The 15,662-nt window shown below is 42.9% G+C and overlaps 1 protein-coding gene across 2 annotated transcripts; it reads right to left on the bottom strand.

The window, feature by feature from the left end:
* Positions 1–218: 218 nt before the first annotated feature.
* On the bottom strand, positions 219–14,245 carry LOC133128179 (short transient receptor potential channel 1-like). 2 transcript variants are annotated; one of them, XM_061241507.1, is made up of 10 exons: positions 14,126–14,245; positions 13,604–13,705; positions 12,702–12,904; positions 10,863–11,061; positions 10,030–10,366; positions 5,849–5,988; positions 3,613–3,800; positions 2,891–3,092; positions 1,819–2,004; positions 219–1,227 (listed from the first exon to the last, which is right to left on the bottom strand). In XM_061241507.1, exons 2-10 carry the CDS (start codon positions 13,649–13,651, stop codon positions 1,000–1,002), a joined length of 1,731 nt encoding a protein of 576 aa, XP_061097491.1. In that variant the 5' UTR covers positions 13,652–13,705; positions 14,126–14,245; the 3' UTR covers positions 219–999. The 2 variants fall into 2 exon arrangements, with proteins under 2 accessions (XP_061097491.1, XP_061097492.1); XM_061241508.1 differs by lacking the exons at positions 10,863–11,061; positions 12,702–12,904; positions 13,604–13,705; positions 14,126–14,245 and adding an exon at positions 5,190–5,342 and having other exon boundaries at positions 5,841–5,988; positions 10,030–10,139.
* Positions 14,246–15,662: the final 1,417 nt, after the last annotated feature.

The following is a 15,662-nucleotide window of genomic DNA, read 5'->3' as shown; positions in this document are numbered from 1 at the left end:
CCAGTGCTAAATAGGTGTAACTGCTAAATTTGAAACAATTACTTGCGTTATTATTATTAATATGTTTTCAGGAATGCATTTCATGTAGTGGAAAAATAGAAATGGAACAAAGAACAAATACTGCTTTTGCAGAAACTAGACCTGAACCAGCACAAATTCCTACTGGCTGCAATTCCTCTCTAGGGGTACTTTTTTGGTGCATATGCAAAAATTCCATCTTGAACCAGCTAGTGTGTGATTTAATGAAAACAAGGTTTTGCTCCTTCACACAGATTTCAGATAGTATACTGCATTTGTCATTTTTTAAGATAGCTTGAAGACGAACCATCTCACCCCCACATACAGAAAATATGATTCTTAAATGTGAATTTGGTGCATAAGGACTCAGTAGATACTGGAGTGAAATTATTATCAGATCAAGAGGGCATTTTACCAAAAAATACAGTTATCATCTTGGGTTTATAATTCAGAAGTGTCTGAAACACATTAGTCAGGTTTGGCAAGGCAGCTGTTGTTTTCCCTGGATTGAAACAGTATTCTTGCCTGTACAATCCCCCTTTTCCTTGTGTACTTCAGATAAAATTATCTCTTATTTTGGCCTACATGTTTCTTTTCCTTTTGACTGACTCCTTTTTCCCACAAACTATACAGTCTCAAAGTAGATACATTTCCTCAAAGATAAATGCCATTGTTTCTGCCTAATAGTGCCACTTTCATGTTCAAAGTGCATTTAAATATGTCTTACAATTGAAAATTGATATACCATTCTCCATTCCAAACTCGGGTGTGTGTGAAATATATTCAAGATAAACAAGGTCCTTGGCATTTTTTACCTTATACTGCCCCTAGTGGTCAATGTGGTACTTATTTGCTCACTGCGTGCGAGGGGTACCTTGGGATTTTCTTCCAGATGAAATAACAGGTAAGGAGGGATGTGTTATGAAATCCATGACTTGTATGCATTTTGGATTCCAGTACGTTTGAATTTTAACGGACGTCTCAGTTTTCGGGGTAGCCTGTGGCCTGCTTGGAGGTACTGGTGCCCATCAGTTCCCTCATCTCTTTGCGGAACTTGGAGAGCTCCTGCCGCAGGTCCTGCAGGCTCTCCATGGTGGCTCTGCCTACGCTCTGCATCTCCCTTCGGGTGGAGGTCAGGTAGCGGTGGACCAGGCAGCACATGGTCTTCTGATAGCTCTCGTCCAGCTTCTTCCTCTGGGACCTGCTCTCCTGGATAAACAGAAGAAAGGCTTCTGTTCACCTTTTAGAGGAATGCATTATTGCAAGGAACAGTGTAATTCCTGTGGGGAGGCTAGTAATGTGCAGAGGGGATTTTGAAATGAGTTCTATATTTTGTAACACAAATATTGCATGACAACAAGTAAAAAACTAGGCTTCAGATAGTTGTGGTGGTAAATATGTAACCCTCTGTAGATTTTTCAATAGGATAATATTTAGACTAAAATAATGCCAACAGAATTACTTTTTACTGAGCTCAATCTCAACAATGGCAAACTGGGACTGTAAGTAAGCCTTTCTTGAAGAAACTTGTAAGAGAAGGTAAAGGGGAAAAGGACAAACACGATTTAATGTCATTGTCTGCCGTTCAAATGTCTGTCAACTTTCCATTCCCCTCCAAGCAATATCCTTTTCGCACAGTGGCGCCCATCCTTATTTCCAGTTTCATATACCAATGACATCCTCAACTGACTCCCCACCGTTCAAAAACACCCCCTGAAAGACCCGTTTCACTAGTGTATACATCATATCGGCTCCATGTCAGCTTGTCTTTAAAAGGAGAACATGACTTGTAGCACTCACCCTCAGGGTGTTCTGTCTCCGTATCTTTCCAGAGGGGGTGCAGGAGCAGGCCCACTCCCCCAGACAGGTTGCCACAGTCTTGGGGGAGGGGAGCAGGTTGAAGGGGGGAGGGAGGGTGCACTTGTCATCGGAGTAGCTCAGCCACAACTTTGCCCGGGCAAACTTCCACTCCTTGTCCTCATGGTTCTAAGAGAGAACAGAGCAAGAAAAGAAATTATTTTTTTTCATTTAGTAAAGTCATACCAATAGACCTTGGAATATGAAACAACAATTTACATTTTAAACCAATACTAAAGAAATAAAAAATCAGGTAGTTTCCCTGATTGCATCAGGAATCAGGAACAGATTGCATCACAATTTATACTAGGCGGCCTGTAGCGTGGTGGTTAAGGTACGTGACTGGGACCCGCAAGGTTGGCGGCTCGATCCCCGGTGTAGCCACAATAAGATCCGTACAGCTGTTGGGCCCTTGAGCAAGGCCCTTAACCCAGCATTGCTCCAGGGAAGGATTGTCTCCTGCTTAGTCTAATCAACTGTATGTTGCTCTGGATAAGAGCATCTGCCAAATGCCATTAATGTAATGTAATGTAATACTACATCATCCTTCTGAAAGTCCTGTTCACATCTTGCCCTTGTGCTATCTCATCTTTCCTTCCATTATACACCATTACACATTACCATAGAGGCAGAAACAGGAAGAGAAGACATTTTTGATTGGTAACAGTGAAGCTCAGAGAGAAAAATAAGTGATAAATATGATAAAATCAATCAGATCAGATGTGATGTCCCCCATTTAGAAAGAAATAGCTTTTAACAGCATCCCAGATCTCAACAGCCATGCTTCCAACTGGTACTGTGAGTTAAAAGTTCAGGACAAATGTTGATTGAATCCAAGGTAAATAGCTAGGGTAAGAAAATAACGGTTATTTAACTAAGATCTCCTACAAGCCATCCCAAGTGGGTGTAAGGGAACTCATATTTTATGAGAAGGGAAAAAAGGCACCCCTCCCAACGAGCTCAATAAACATTTCCCCTCTAACCGGCCCATGACGTGGCTCAGTCCATTACTCACGGCGATCTGCTGGAAGCTCTTGTGCAACATGGCCACCAGGAGCTTGGTGAGGACGAGGACGACCACCACGTTGTACGTCCCTACGATGAGCGCCCCCACCAGGGAGCGCAATGTTTCTGTGTAGCTCACCCGAGTCACGAACAGAGCCACGTGGGCCAGGGAGAAGATGTACCAGAACAGGGCATAGCAGGTGCCCAGAAACCTACGGCAGAGGAGGGGAGACTGCTCGGTTGGGGACAGTGGTAATTGGTTATCTTGACAAATTTGATGTTTCAATATTTAGCGGCCCTCAAGATGTAATGTTTGAATAACCAAGTATTTCTTCTCCTCGAGGCACTTTGTGATTCTCCAGTTCTTTCCATGTAAACAGTGACTCACCAAAAACAGATCTACATCCTGCCACATCCCTCAGGAAAACAATTCAATGAGTCTTCTGGATTCATGCAGAGCTCTTACATGAATATTGATGAGAAAGCATCACAAGCATTTTAATATTAATCCAAAGTAAATGACCAGTGGTCCCAGTGCCGAGTATGAAAAGTGCCATCCGTTACCTCATTACAAAGACCGCTTTCTATTAAGTTTTCTTTTCACTCGCACTGCAACCTTTCCACCAATTTTAATTTTCAAATTCTGGAAAGTTTGGTGTCATTTCTCCTTTCATGCAGAAGGTTTCCACGACACAAGGGTCGGTGTTGTGAGGTTAGCGTGGACTGGCTTACGAGTTGAAGGCATCGTTATTCTGCTCGCAGGACTCTGGCGAGTCCTTGCACTCGGCTGGCAGGTCCTCGGGCGAACCTCCCTCATCCCCGCCGTACAGCTGGGTCAGGCCCATGGTGAAGGACACCAGCACCAGCAGGAACAGGCTCAGGAACTTCCCAAACTCCTGCAGCATCTGGCCCATCGATATCTGCTCACAAAAACAACAACATGATACCATATTCCCAAACTGTTAAAGGCAACAATGGGAAGTTATTTAGACACTTTTTTTTTAGATAACCTTTTATTAATTGTAGTAAAACAGTGAGGATTCGGAAATTATGAGAAGGGAAAACCAATTCCTTGCAAAGGTATTAAAATCTCCCCCCTCAGCCCAGGGACAACAATTCTCAGACATACCATTCCCCATTTCTTGGATTTTTCTAAAAGAGCGTTACGTCTTTGATTGAATAGGAAACTTTTCCAGCGGGGCTGCCGTTTCAGTTTAAACCACACACCCCAAAACTGACTCATTTCTTACAGGGTGGGCCAAAGCCCCAGACTCACTTCCTCTTTACATAGCTGTGATTCTCATCTGGGGGCAGGGTAGTGGGGTAGGAGTAAGGAAGGACTAGAACTGGGCAGCTTGTTTCTGAAGAAGTGGGGGGAGGTAGCTGAACCACTGGCAGAGGGTGGGGGAGGGGGGTGTATGTGGGGGGTCATGGATAATTCCAGGAAATTATCTTTTCTCTTTCCACAACTGGGCTCCAGGACTCTAAGTCTGTAGTAGTTTGCGACCATTTGTGGGTGTGTGTATGAGGGAATGAGATAGAGAATGGGCATGTTCTGTGTGTGTGTGTGTGTGTGTGTGAGTGGATTTGTGCACCTCTCTGTGCGCATTTGTGTGTGAGTACACACAAAGTGAGTACAGTGTGTCTGCATGTACCTGGGTGTTCCCCTGAGTTCCCCCTGTCTCTATGAGTTGGTAGGCAGCACTGGTAAAGTAAACCGTTCTAATTCAAAAATTGTGCAAAAAGACAGGGTGTCTGGGTAACGCCCAAGAGAGCATGTGATGGAAGACTATATTGTGTGTAAACATATTATCGGCCATGGAAAAAAGACCTCACCACCAAGGGGATAAGTAAAATTTCATGGTTATTTCTGGGTATTTTTATATTTTCAATTACCACCAATAAACCATGTTGATGTTAGAATGGTGAGATGGTGTTATTTGTGAAAATGAGAGATACCATTAGCGAGCCAGTATATGGAAATGGAAATGACAGATATCTAAATATTTTGTTGATTGCTTCGGGCCTTTGGCGCTACACAGTAAAATGAATCTGGAACAAGAGGAGGAATGGAGAGCTGCTTGCAGATGGTTCATTATACAAAACACAGACTATTAAAAACAGGTTATTGGCAGAGCAAGCAAAACAGAGAGAAAAGAGAAATAAGTAGACAATGAGAGGGCTGGAGTCTAGAAGGCTGTGGCTTCTGCTCAGCTAATGGCATTGCCAGGCAGGTAGGGTTCTTCATGCACAGTTGAGTTCATAACATCAATGCTCCTCCACGGAGTTGGATGTCCTGCTAGCTCTACCTGTAAAGGGCCCAGGATGGAGCTGGTGGTGTACATGAAGAAGAGCCGCAGATAACTGAGCACATTGGCGAACGCAAACAGACCCTCAGCCACCAGAAGGGGGTGGTAAGCATCCCAGTTCTTCCGGTCCACCACGTTCTCCTTGTATTCAAACTAAAATGGAGCAAAATTGAATTGAAGTCAACCCACTTAAACATAAACTACATTGCTGCTGCTTCTCCATAACTGGCAGAAGATGACACTGCTTCAATGCTTTCACTGTTAACAGTATTGTGAATGTGACAATGTGTCTGCATAATGCTTTTATTTAACAAAATGCACAACAACCCTGTAATATTATTATTAAAAAGTAATATTAACTTTTTTATAATATTTAATAAAATATATGTTAATAATAATATTTTTGTAATTCTTAACTTTTTGGAAAATGAATGTTTGGAGATCTCAAATGTGCTATTTTTACTAATGCAAAAAACAAAGAAAATAAACACAAATATCTCAGAACAAAATTATATGAAAAATATCTTGTGTACCAAAGACTTTCTCTCTCTCTCACTACTGTATAGCTTCAGTAATCGTAATGGGCTCTATTGGTCTGTAATGTAATGGCAGCATAATGAAACAGCCGTATTGGTATGAGCTTGCTCGCACCTCTGTACCTTGCTGTGGGCCACGAGCTTGAGGGTGAAGGTGGACAGGTAGAGGGAGGTCATGATGAAACTGAGCTGGTTTCTGGACTCGGAAAAAAAGTTGCCTAGGCCCTCGTGCCACAACCGTTTCACATCTGCCCATAACATCCCTGGGGAGCAAGAGATAATTTATCATCAGCAGGATGCCACACTGCATTACTTCCTGTTCCTGCTAAATTTCCTGCTAAAGTTCCTGCCTCTGCCAATATCCATGGGCAGGCAGGCCTGCAAATGGATTTGGATGCTGAGTGACTGCTGTGAGCATCCACTGTGGTGATGATTAATACAATTTTTATAACTGCCGCAAAGTAATATTAAACAGAACCCTGATGCTATCTGGAACAGGGACCCCCCCTATCTTGTGTGATCAATTAATTCAGTTGAGCACACACATCTCACCTCAGCTGGTCTTTTGGGTTTACGTTCGCTGCTGGGTTTTAATCTGAAACAAAGATCCAAGGAACCTTGTGTTTCTGCTTCCATCAGCCACAGGAACTTTGAATCTGACATCATCTGACGCAATATCTCCAAGAGTCCACCACCACCAGAAATTATGTTGCTGAGTTGTGGCCATATTCTCCCTGCCCTGCCAAGAGTTTTTACACAATCTCAGCCTGATCCGCTCAACCCATAATCCCTCAGGAAAAATCCCACGCTTCCTTCCCCTGATCTTTAAAACAGGCCGAGATGTAACAGAATTATTACCCCCCTTTGACGTGCTGGGATATTCAGTCTTAATAATCACCCAGGCTCCTTCATCTGGCTCAGGCACTAAGCATGGGGGGAATGTACATTAATCTTGCTCCATGACTATCCACACAAGTTTCCCACTGCATCCAAATGTGGCAGAATTGAAACTACAGTATGACTTAAATTCATATGGCATAGTCATTAATCATGAAAACCATGGCACAGTTGGGTATGGTATATTAAACTTGTATTGTCTGATACCCTGTCTAGTTTCAACAAGGACAACTTTGTAAAGAAATGGCCATGCAAACACTAAAAGGAAATATATATATTTAAATGTAGGCCCATTTATTTTGGGTATTTCATATATTTTTGTTAGAGGGAGCACCATGTTTTCAGAAAGGATAAAGAGTTTATATTTTACAAGTGTAAATGGGAAAAAAGGTTTGCACACTTGCTTAGATAACAGGTGCTGGGAGAAAAAGAAATTCAAAAAGAAATTGGACTCCCGCACACTGTATCTTGCAAAACAACCTTTAATTGAGTAACTGACATACGTTTTTGATACAATCCTTTGTCAGTGTCATTTCACATTTGACAAGCTTGGCAAGAAAAGACAAAGAGTATTAGACAAAAGGAACCAGACTAGAAAGGCCAAGTCAGATTGTCCAAGGCAAGGCAGTAAAACCAGAAAACAATCAACCATGCATTAAGGCTGGATAAAAGCTTAACCTGTGGTTTCAAATACTAATGTGGGGGAAGGCACAGAGGGAATTGCGTGCAATTGAAGAACTCACAACATATCACTTGGTATTTATCCATTTTCAGTGGACTATCCAGACCTAATTTTGGACTCTATTGTTCTAAGGATTGTGTGGTGCGTTGATTTGGCACAGCTGTTCCTCTGCAAACCAGGGAAATAGCTGACCAAGCCTGCTAGAGAGGGCCAAAGACCACAAGTGAAGTTGGACTCCTTTCTTTTTCTTCCCCCTTTACTTCTGAGATTTCTTTTCTTCCATTTCTGCTTTTCTTTCCTTGGGCGTATACTTTTATTGCACACCACTTGGTACTTTGGTGCCGTCCCCTGGTTCTTCCGTGCAACATACCTACATAAATTACTTTTTCGAAAGTGCTGGACCATCTACTTCCATTTTAAAAACAGCACTGTGACGTTCTGGCTATAGCCTACAGTACAGAGTGCTCATATGCAGACTGGGGGAAGTGCTTAATAGCACTCTGCTGTTTGAGAGCTCTGGGCTCACTTTACAGACATGTCCTGCTGTCCATTTTCAGAATGCATTTAACACAAGACATCCCGGATGTACTAATACTGTACAGCTCGGTGTGGAGAAATATGGATTTCAGAATATATTCAAAACATGTCATTATATAACATTTAAATGATTGGCTTTCCTAATGGATATAATTTGGTCCACATAATATGAAGTACATTATAATCAGAACTTGGTCAAATAGTTCTTTGAAATGCTTTACTGCCTGAGACCAGTGGTTCCCCAACTCGATCCTGGAGTACCCCTGTGTTTTCATTCCAACCACAACTGCAATCCAGGAATTTTAACAAGCTGTCACTGCCTGAGACGCAGGTACAATTCCAGCAGATCACATACAATTTTTAAAATGTCTATTCAAAATGGAACAAAATTCTGCTTAAATATGAGTGCACACAGTAAAATGTTCAGTGTTAACTCAACTCTACAGAATACATACAGTCCCTATTGGACTCATATCTACTTTGTTAAGAGTTCAATTAACGCTGGTCATTTTACTGTATATTTTTAAATGGCTTGTTAAATTCTCAGGAATCTGCAGGTTAGATCTAAGATCTAAGGACTATTTAAAATACATGCACATTTCAATATCTAAATATTGATCATAAAATATGTCTCACAAAATGCTTGCATTTTGGACTGGAACCTGTTCGTTTGGCTGTATCTGTTGTTCCTGTTACTTTTATTGTGATTTGAAACCAGAATCAGATTTCTACACTAAAGAGGCATCTGGCTACATGGGTAGACTATGTATGGTCGAAACAGAGAAATTGAAACTCCAGAGGCTGCTCCTTGTTCAATGTGTGGCCTTGTATCTGGGAAAGCCTCCTGTCAGAGTGAAGATGAATTGTATTTTCTGCTTCTCAGCCCCTTCTGTTTCTTAACAGCTGAAGCACAGCATTAGTAAACTAGTTTTTGTCAGTGAAATGGATCTCATCTCGATTAGATGAGTGGCGACAAGCCTGATTGACGTGCACATATTACATGACACGGACCTAAACACATAACAGTAACAGCAGTGAAAAACAACAAACAACCACAATCAATTTTTCTTTGAATTGTGCGCTTGGGGCCGCTATCCCAAAAGTAGCTGTAACTTACCTAAAAATATAAATATATTCTGACATTAAGTCAGCATGCATGTCAGCTGCATATTTGAAAATGTATGCAGGTAATGTATGTTGAGCTTTTCAAGAACACATCTGGACACTGACAGAGTAATAAATGCTTGGTGCCTACAATCCAAACACATTTACTTCCATGGCACCATCCAGTAAAAGCAATAAAGCATATGGGGAAAAATATCAAAAGATTGCTTAATCCTGGAAGATCTATACCCCAAAAGACCCATAACTATTTCATAACAGCAGTAGTGCTGTTGCCTGTGAGATCCAGTCCCCTGGCAGTCTGACTACAGTTTCTACATACTAAGCAGATGGTCAACTAAAACATTACTTTCACCCTCTCTTCTCCCTTATTCTAGAAGGTTGCAGTGCTATTGGCCATAGTTTATAGTTATACGCTACAGGGGGCAGCCTGTAGCGTAGTGGTTAAGGTAAATGACTGGGACACACAAGGTCAGTGGTTCTAATCCTGGTGTAGCCACAATAAGATCCGCACAGCCGTTGGGCCCCTGAGCAAGGCCCTTAACCCTGCTCCATGGGAGGATTGTCTCCTGCTTAGTCTAACCAACTGTACGTCGCTCTGGATAAGAGCGTCTGCCAAATGCCAATAATGTAAAAAATGTAATGTAATAATTCATAGTTTATGAATATTCAAAAAGAGGCTCGCTCATGGACAGAATATCCACTGCTGCCAGTACTGTCCCTGGTCAAACCTTTGATGAATATTCACAAGATGAAATCTGGGGTTGGGCTTTCTTTGTGGAGCCTACAGCCGTGTAGAAATGCTGCCCTGCAGCCAGTAGCCTAGTGGCTAAGGTAGGACGGGAACATGGAAGCTTGGTGGTCCAAGCCCTAGCGTAGCCATGATAAGATCCATGCATCTGTTGGCCCTTCAGCAAGGCCCTTAACCCCACATTGCTCCAGGGGTGATTGTCTCCTGCTTCAGTCTCATCAACTGTAAGTCACTCTGGATAAAAATATCAGCAAAATAACATATTATTATGATTATAAATGTAAGCAGTGTGTCAGGGAGGGCGGGTTTCCTCACCACAGATCCACAGGATGAGCAGGTAGTCGATGGCCCCCAGGTTGGGGCTCACGCTTTGGGTTCTGCTGCTGTTGTAGAGCAGCGAGTAGACGTTCAGCAGGAGGAGGAAGGTGAAGTAAGAGGCGGCGTGGATGACGAACTTGATGAAGGGCGTGCGGACGAGCTGGCCCGGCTGGGAGTGGGGCGCCAGCAGGTAGCAGCCGGAGAGCACCGGCCACAGAGCGGCCACAGCCAGCACCGTCAGGAGCCGCAGAAACGCCGGCCGGTGCCGGTGCCCGGCCCTCTTCCCGAACCACAGCGTGTTCAGGTACTGCTGGCAGCTGGACTGAGCCACGAACTGGTGAGATAGGGAGACATACAGGAATGTGAGTGATACTGTGGTATTATATTTTAAAATATAGTTTTGAAATTCAAAACAGACTGCTCATATACAAGATATTGTGACCATTACATTAGTTAGTTAGCTGACGCTTTTATTCAAAGCGACGTACAGTTGATTAGATTAAGCAGGGGACAATCCCCCCTGGAGCAATGTGAAGTTCAGGGCCTTGCTCAGCTGCACTGATCTCATTGTGGCTAACATCGGAGATTGAACAACCAACCTTCCGGGTCTCAGTCAGGCATCTTAGCCACTAGGCTACATGCTGACCATGATGTACATTGATTATTCTCATTTTTTGAATATTATATTTCCTTACAGTGGCGAGATCCCACTTTTCATTATTTATATTTCCTATTCCTGTGTGCATCAGCTCATCGGCTTCTCAGAAAGAAGGTCACTTTGTTGTCATGGCAACAGCCTGTCCGCCCCCCCATGGGGTAGTGTCAGTCACCTCTTTCTGGTTGTACTTGATGGCCAGTTTGAGGTGGCTGAGGTTGCTGTGCTCCTCTGGCGTTCCTCCCTCCGGGTCCCTCTGGCCCTCGCCCGACCGGTGGTTCAGGATGACATCCAGCTCTCGGGAGTTCTGCGCCTGGGCCAGGAGGTCCTTGGCAAATGTCTGGCACTGATTGGCCAATTCCTCATAGTAGTTCCTGCTCCAGAAACATGTCAATCAGCTGCTCTGATTAGAATACATTTTGGGGCTAAAGGCATTGTCATATATACATGAAAAGCTGATATGTGTGTACTTCTTTAAAGCATGTGCCCATAACCCAGTGATTGTTTACTACACTACATGCCACACAGTGCTACAGAAGAGCTAGCACTGATTGGAAGAGATATGTCTGTGTTTGTTATATCTGCATGTTATAATGAAAGGTATTGGTCACACAGCATGTCACTAGCATGCCCTAACTGCACACCAAAGCAATCAAAATAATTATTAATCACAATAATTATTTATATGGAATGTGATCTGTGAAGTGCTCTGTGTAAAGCCTTACTTTGAAAGCATTATAACAAATAAACATTGAATGATTGAGAATGATGGAGAGACTTGATACTGTGTTAAATTAATAACACAGTATCAAGTCTCGCCAGAGCTTTGGAGTCCGTACACTGCCTGTTACCTTTTACATCCTTGCAGACAAGACTAGCAAGGGCTATCCCCCCCATGTTGATGATTATGATTATTATGTTCTTGATACTTCAGCCTGTGTCTTACCATCTGAACTCTGCTTCAAACATGTATTTACCTGGCTGTCCCTGCTGTCCTTACCTAAACTCCACCTCTACCAGACTTAGCTCTGTCAGGTCACTGCTCAGCTCAAACGCTCTCAGAATGGGGTCCTCTTCTGTCAGCATAATCAAGGAAGGGCTTGACAGGCAACGGTAGATATCTAGACGAAACCTGAGGGTGACAGGGCAAAGGGAGGAAGAGGGAGGGACGAGAAAAAGAGAGCAAACAACAGGAAACAAGAGTCAGAAAAAAGTGTGAGAATAGGACAGAAGGTAAGAAATAGAGGGACAGGGAGAAAGAAAGATGAGAAATAAACAGAGATGTTCTAGTGTGCAGAATAAAGTAAAGGGGAATTTGAGGGGAATTTTGTGGAAAATCGAAAGGCACTTGTCATAATGGACACCACCAGTGTTTGTCTGAGGAACGTGCTGGGCTCCTGTGGGAGGCTGTTGAATGTAGTATGGAGGTCAGGGCTTTGTTGAACTCATACCCTGAGGAGATGACTCTGCATTCTCCATTAGCGTCTGTGTTTTGTGCTCGTTCACTGAACTGTCCCATGTCTGTTTATAAATAGCATAAAGAAGGCATTTAAAAGCAGACAAATTCATGCTGTGGATTCAAAACCTAAAAAGTCTATGGAACAGTTTCACAGACACAGATTAACCCTAGTTCTGAACTAATTTATATTTTGAATGGAGATTCTCAATACCAAATGTAGTCCGGGACTAAGATTAATCTGTCTCTGTGAGACCAGCCCAATACGTTCTACTGTTCTATTCCACAGATCTGAAGAGAGCTCAATACAAGCCTACATGACTTGCATCTTTATAAAGTGTTAGCATAGCTGTGTGGTTGAATCACTTTTCCTGCAGCTGATTTACAGGCCATGTGGTGGTCATTAACAGTACCATGGGATTGAATACCCAGTACATTTTTCCCTTGCAGAACCTAAACTAAATTACCTATTCCTAGAAACTCTTTTGACTCTTTGGGCCCCCCCACTAAAACCAGGAAGTGGGATTGATGTGCAGGGTGATGTCACAGGTCACATGCCTGGAGTGGCAGAGGCTGTCGTTCTTGCTCTTGGTGCCGCAGTGAGCGCATTCGCAGCCGGCTGCGTGTGGTCGTGGCAGGGAGACGTCTTTCTTCAGCAGCATGGCCAGGATCTCATAGCGGTTCAGCTGGGCGGCCAGGATGACCGGAGTGACGTCCATTGCGGATGAGTCCTCCGGGTTCTGAATGCGGCGCATGAGTTTCTAAGGCAACCGAGAGAAACCGCATGAAACCCCCACGAGCACTTTCCAGAAAAAAAACATAGTTTCCATTTCATACGTCATGCTACAACTTTGTTTTGGCATTTATTATTACAAAGTAGAGAACCTTGGTCTGGATTTGACCTGAAACACTTTGGTCTAATGGTTTACACTTCTGGTCTGAAAGACTCCATTGTTTGATCCAATTACCAAGGCAGAAAAAAAATAAACACACATGGAGCTAAATGTCTGAAGATCTGATAAGAGCCATGTTAATGTTAAATTCAGACCAGATGTCTTGTGCTGAGCCTTGACTGGCTGCTACTGGGGAGTTATGAAAGGAAGCAAGGGCCCCTTTTAAATGCATTCTATAACAGACTAGTGTGTGCACATTTTAGCTAATGGGGTACAGGGCCCCATCCTCACACAATTTAAACAGCCCTTCATTGGTATAGTTTTGCTTTCAGACCTTAACAAAGTAATGTGCTTTAGAGAAAACAATACCATAAAATAGTCCAGCAGAGGCTATCAGTTGCATGTTCAGCTAATGCATTGCACTTCCCAGTGCAAGCAGCTCAGCTAGTGCAATGCAGGATGAAAATAACCTGTGCACAAGATTATTATGCTGTGAAGGTGAGTCGGTTTTACTTGGTTGTGCAACCACTCTGGGTTCCTTGGTGAAGAGACTGGTAGGACGCTAACCGCAATGGAGAGTTTGAAGAACCTCCGTGGTCGGTGGTTGAGGAGCATGTCCACAGCACCCACCGTTCCCAACTCGATGGCCACCAGGATTGCATCTGTGCTCTGGGCAAACACATTATGCAGGGTGGAAACAGTTGAGCCAATGCAACCCAGGTACTAGATATAGAGTGGGGTTAGCATAGATATTTTAATGTTACTGATGCACTGATTCTGCAGTTTCTGTCTTAAGCAATCAGTCCAAATGCCATTTTCTGTTTTAATAGCCCTAACTTATGTTGACAAACATCAAGATGTTAACTGTTTGGTGGTCCAGAGAAAACAATTGGGACAAAATTGTACTTAACATATTTCTTTAATTACGCTGGTGGATAGAGACCTTAAGAGAAATCCATTTAGTCCATTATCTGTTACAGTATGTGTGGACACCTAGGCTCCAGTGGCATATGTACATGTGCACTGCATATATGCATATGTGTGTCTGTGTGTGTATGTCTGTCTTATATTTGTGTTCCTGTGTATTACCTCACAGCCATGCTCCAGCAGCAGTTTCAGAACGTCCAGGTTGTTGTTTTCAATGGCGACAGTAACGGCGTTGCGGCCAAGAATATCTACGCAGTCGATGTTCAGCCCGCCACCCCGCCTCTTCTCCAGCAACCTGCTCACCATCTGGCAGTCGCCTTTTCGCCAGAAAAACTTACTGCCACTAGAGCCCACTATCCTTATAACAGCTCTTTTACAAGGAGCAGGGATACTTCCAACGACAAAATTTCCCCCAAAGGGCAAGACCCACTGCAGAGTGAGTTAGCAGAGCACTTTATATGGAAACACTAACAATCTGTTAATTCAACCATTATTTGAGAATTTTCACAACTTAATTGAGTAAAGTGATAACCCATTATCAAAGCTCCCCAAAGATTCACAGTTTCTAACGGCAAATTACAATTTATTGACAGGCAGTGCACGGGAAGGCGCGAAAGGCTAATGAATGAGCATGCCGTGAAAAACTACTTTTAAACAAACGTTGGGTATTAACCAAACAAATTTATATTGATATTTATTATTTCACAAGGCGCATTTTCTCACCTTTCTCACAAGCCAGTAAGAAGAATTTCTCGTCAAGGGTCGTCTCCGTCTTTATATCCCTCGCGTCTTTGAGGGTCATATAATTCATTGCTGAATTCAAGGAAGGGTCCACGGATGGAAAGACGCAAACTCAACAGATGATTTAAACGAACACATCCACGCCCATCACGCTTACTAGAAGCACCTTTTTAAGTCTTCAATTTGAAAAACGACAATACTCTTCCCTGGGTAGCCTTCAGTGACACTTTCGCCAGTCTAGGTTTCTGGCAGTTTCTCAAGTTGCCCGCCTTCTTGCTCTGGATGCCCGTCTACGATTCAATTATGTGATGCAGTGATTTGCTGATCCCCAGTTTATTTATTTATTTATTTTAAATATTATTATTATTATTTTCAATAGTTTCCTTTCTTGGACTTTGTCTTACAAGCCTTCTTTGTTCACCCGTTCCGATTATACATAATGTGAAACCACCATGCTTTTAAAGATCGCTCATATAAGTCCAGTGTCTGTCAGCACTGTGGTACTGATGGGGTTGCGCGCATGTGCATTGAGCTACTTCTTTGACTCGAGGGCACGCTATTTTAATTCATGCCGCCACACAATGAAGCTTCAAAACAAGTAATGTCCTCCAAAGTCTGAACTATCATATTGCTTATGCACGATCGTAACAATCGTTTAGATCACCCCGAGGCATTGATATCTCACCCAAAGTGTGAATACAGATCGAATGTGACAGACACATGAAAAACACTGACCTTCATGTCAGCTGCCAGAGCTAAATCTTCGTGTTTCCCGAGGATAATCAAAGGATTTATATAAGGACTTCTCTCTATTGATGACATGTAGCACAATTCCATCTTTCTCCTCCCTGTTTGAATCTTGTCAAAGGCACTTACTGTAAGTGGTCAAACCAAAAATCAACCTCATCTAGAAAGATAATGAAGCTTCTGATTACACAATAATTGGTTATTACATTTG

Source organism: Conger conger, chromosome 5 (genome assembly GCF_963514075.1).
Source record: "Conger conger chromosome 5, fConCon1.1, whole genome shotgun sequence".
NCBI classification, from domain to species: Eukaryota; Metazoa; Chordata; class Actinopteri; order Anguilliformes; family Congridae; genus Conger; species Conger conger.
The sequence above is the reverse complement of the archived record's forward strand: the minus strand, read 5'-3'. Positions and strand labels throughout refer to the sequence as shown.

What these genes read in the sequence shown, in the direction of transcription:
- LOC133128179 (XM_061241507.1), bottom strand. Translation starts at nt 13,651, where the DNA reads ATGCTCCTCAACCACCGACCACGGAGGTTCTTCAAACTCTCCATTGCG. An exon ending in GACAGCCTCTGCCACTCCAG is followed by an intron (nt 11,062 to 12,701) that starts GCATGTGACCTG and finishes TTTCTGGAGCAG; the next exon opens with GAACTACTATGAGGAATTGG. An exon ending in AATAACGATGCCTTCAACTC is followed by an intron (nt 3,093 to 3,612) that starts GTAAGCCAGTCC and finishes CCTCTGCCGTAG; the next exon opens with GTTTCTGGGCACCTGCTATG.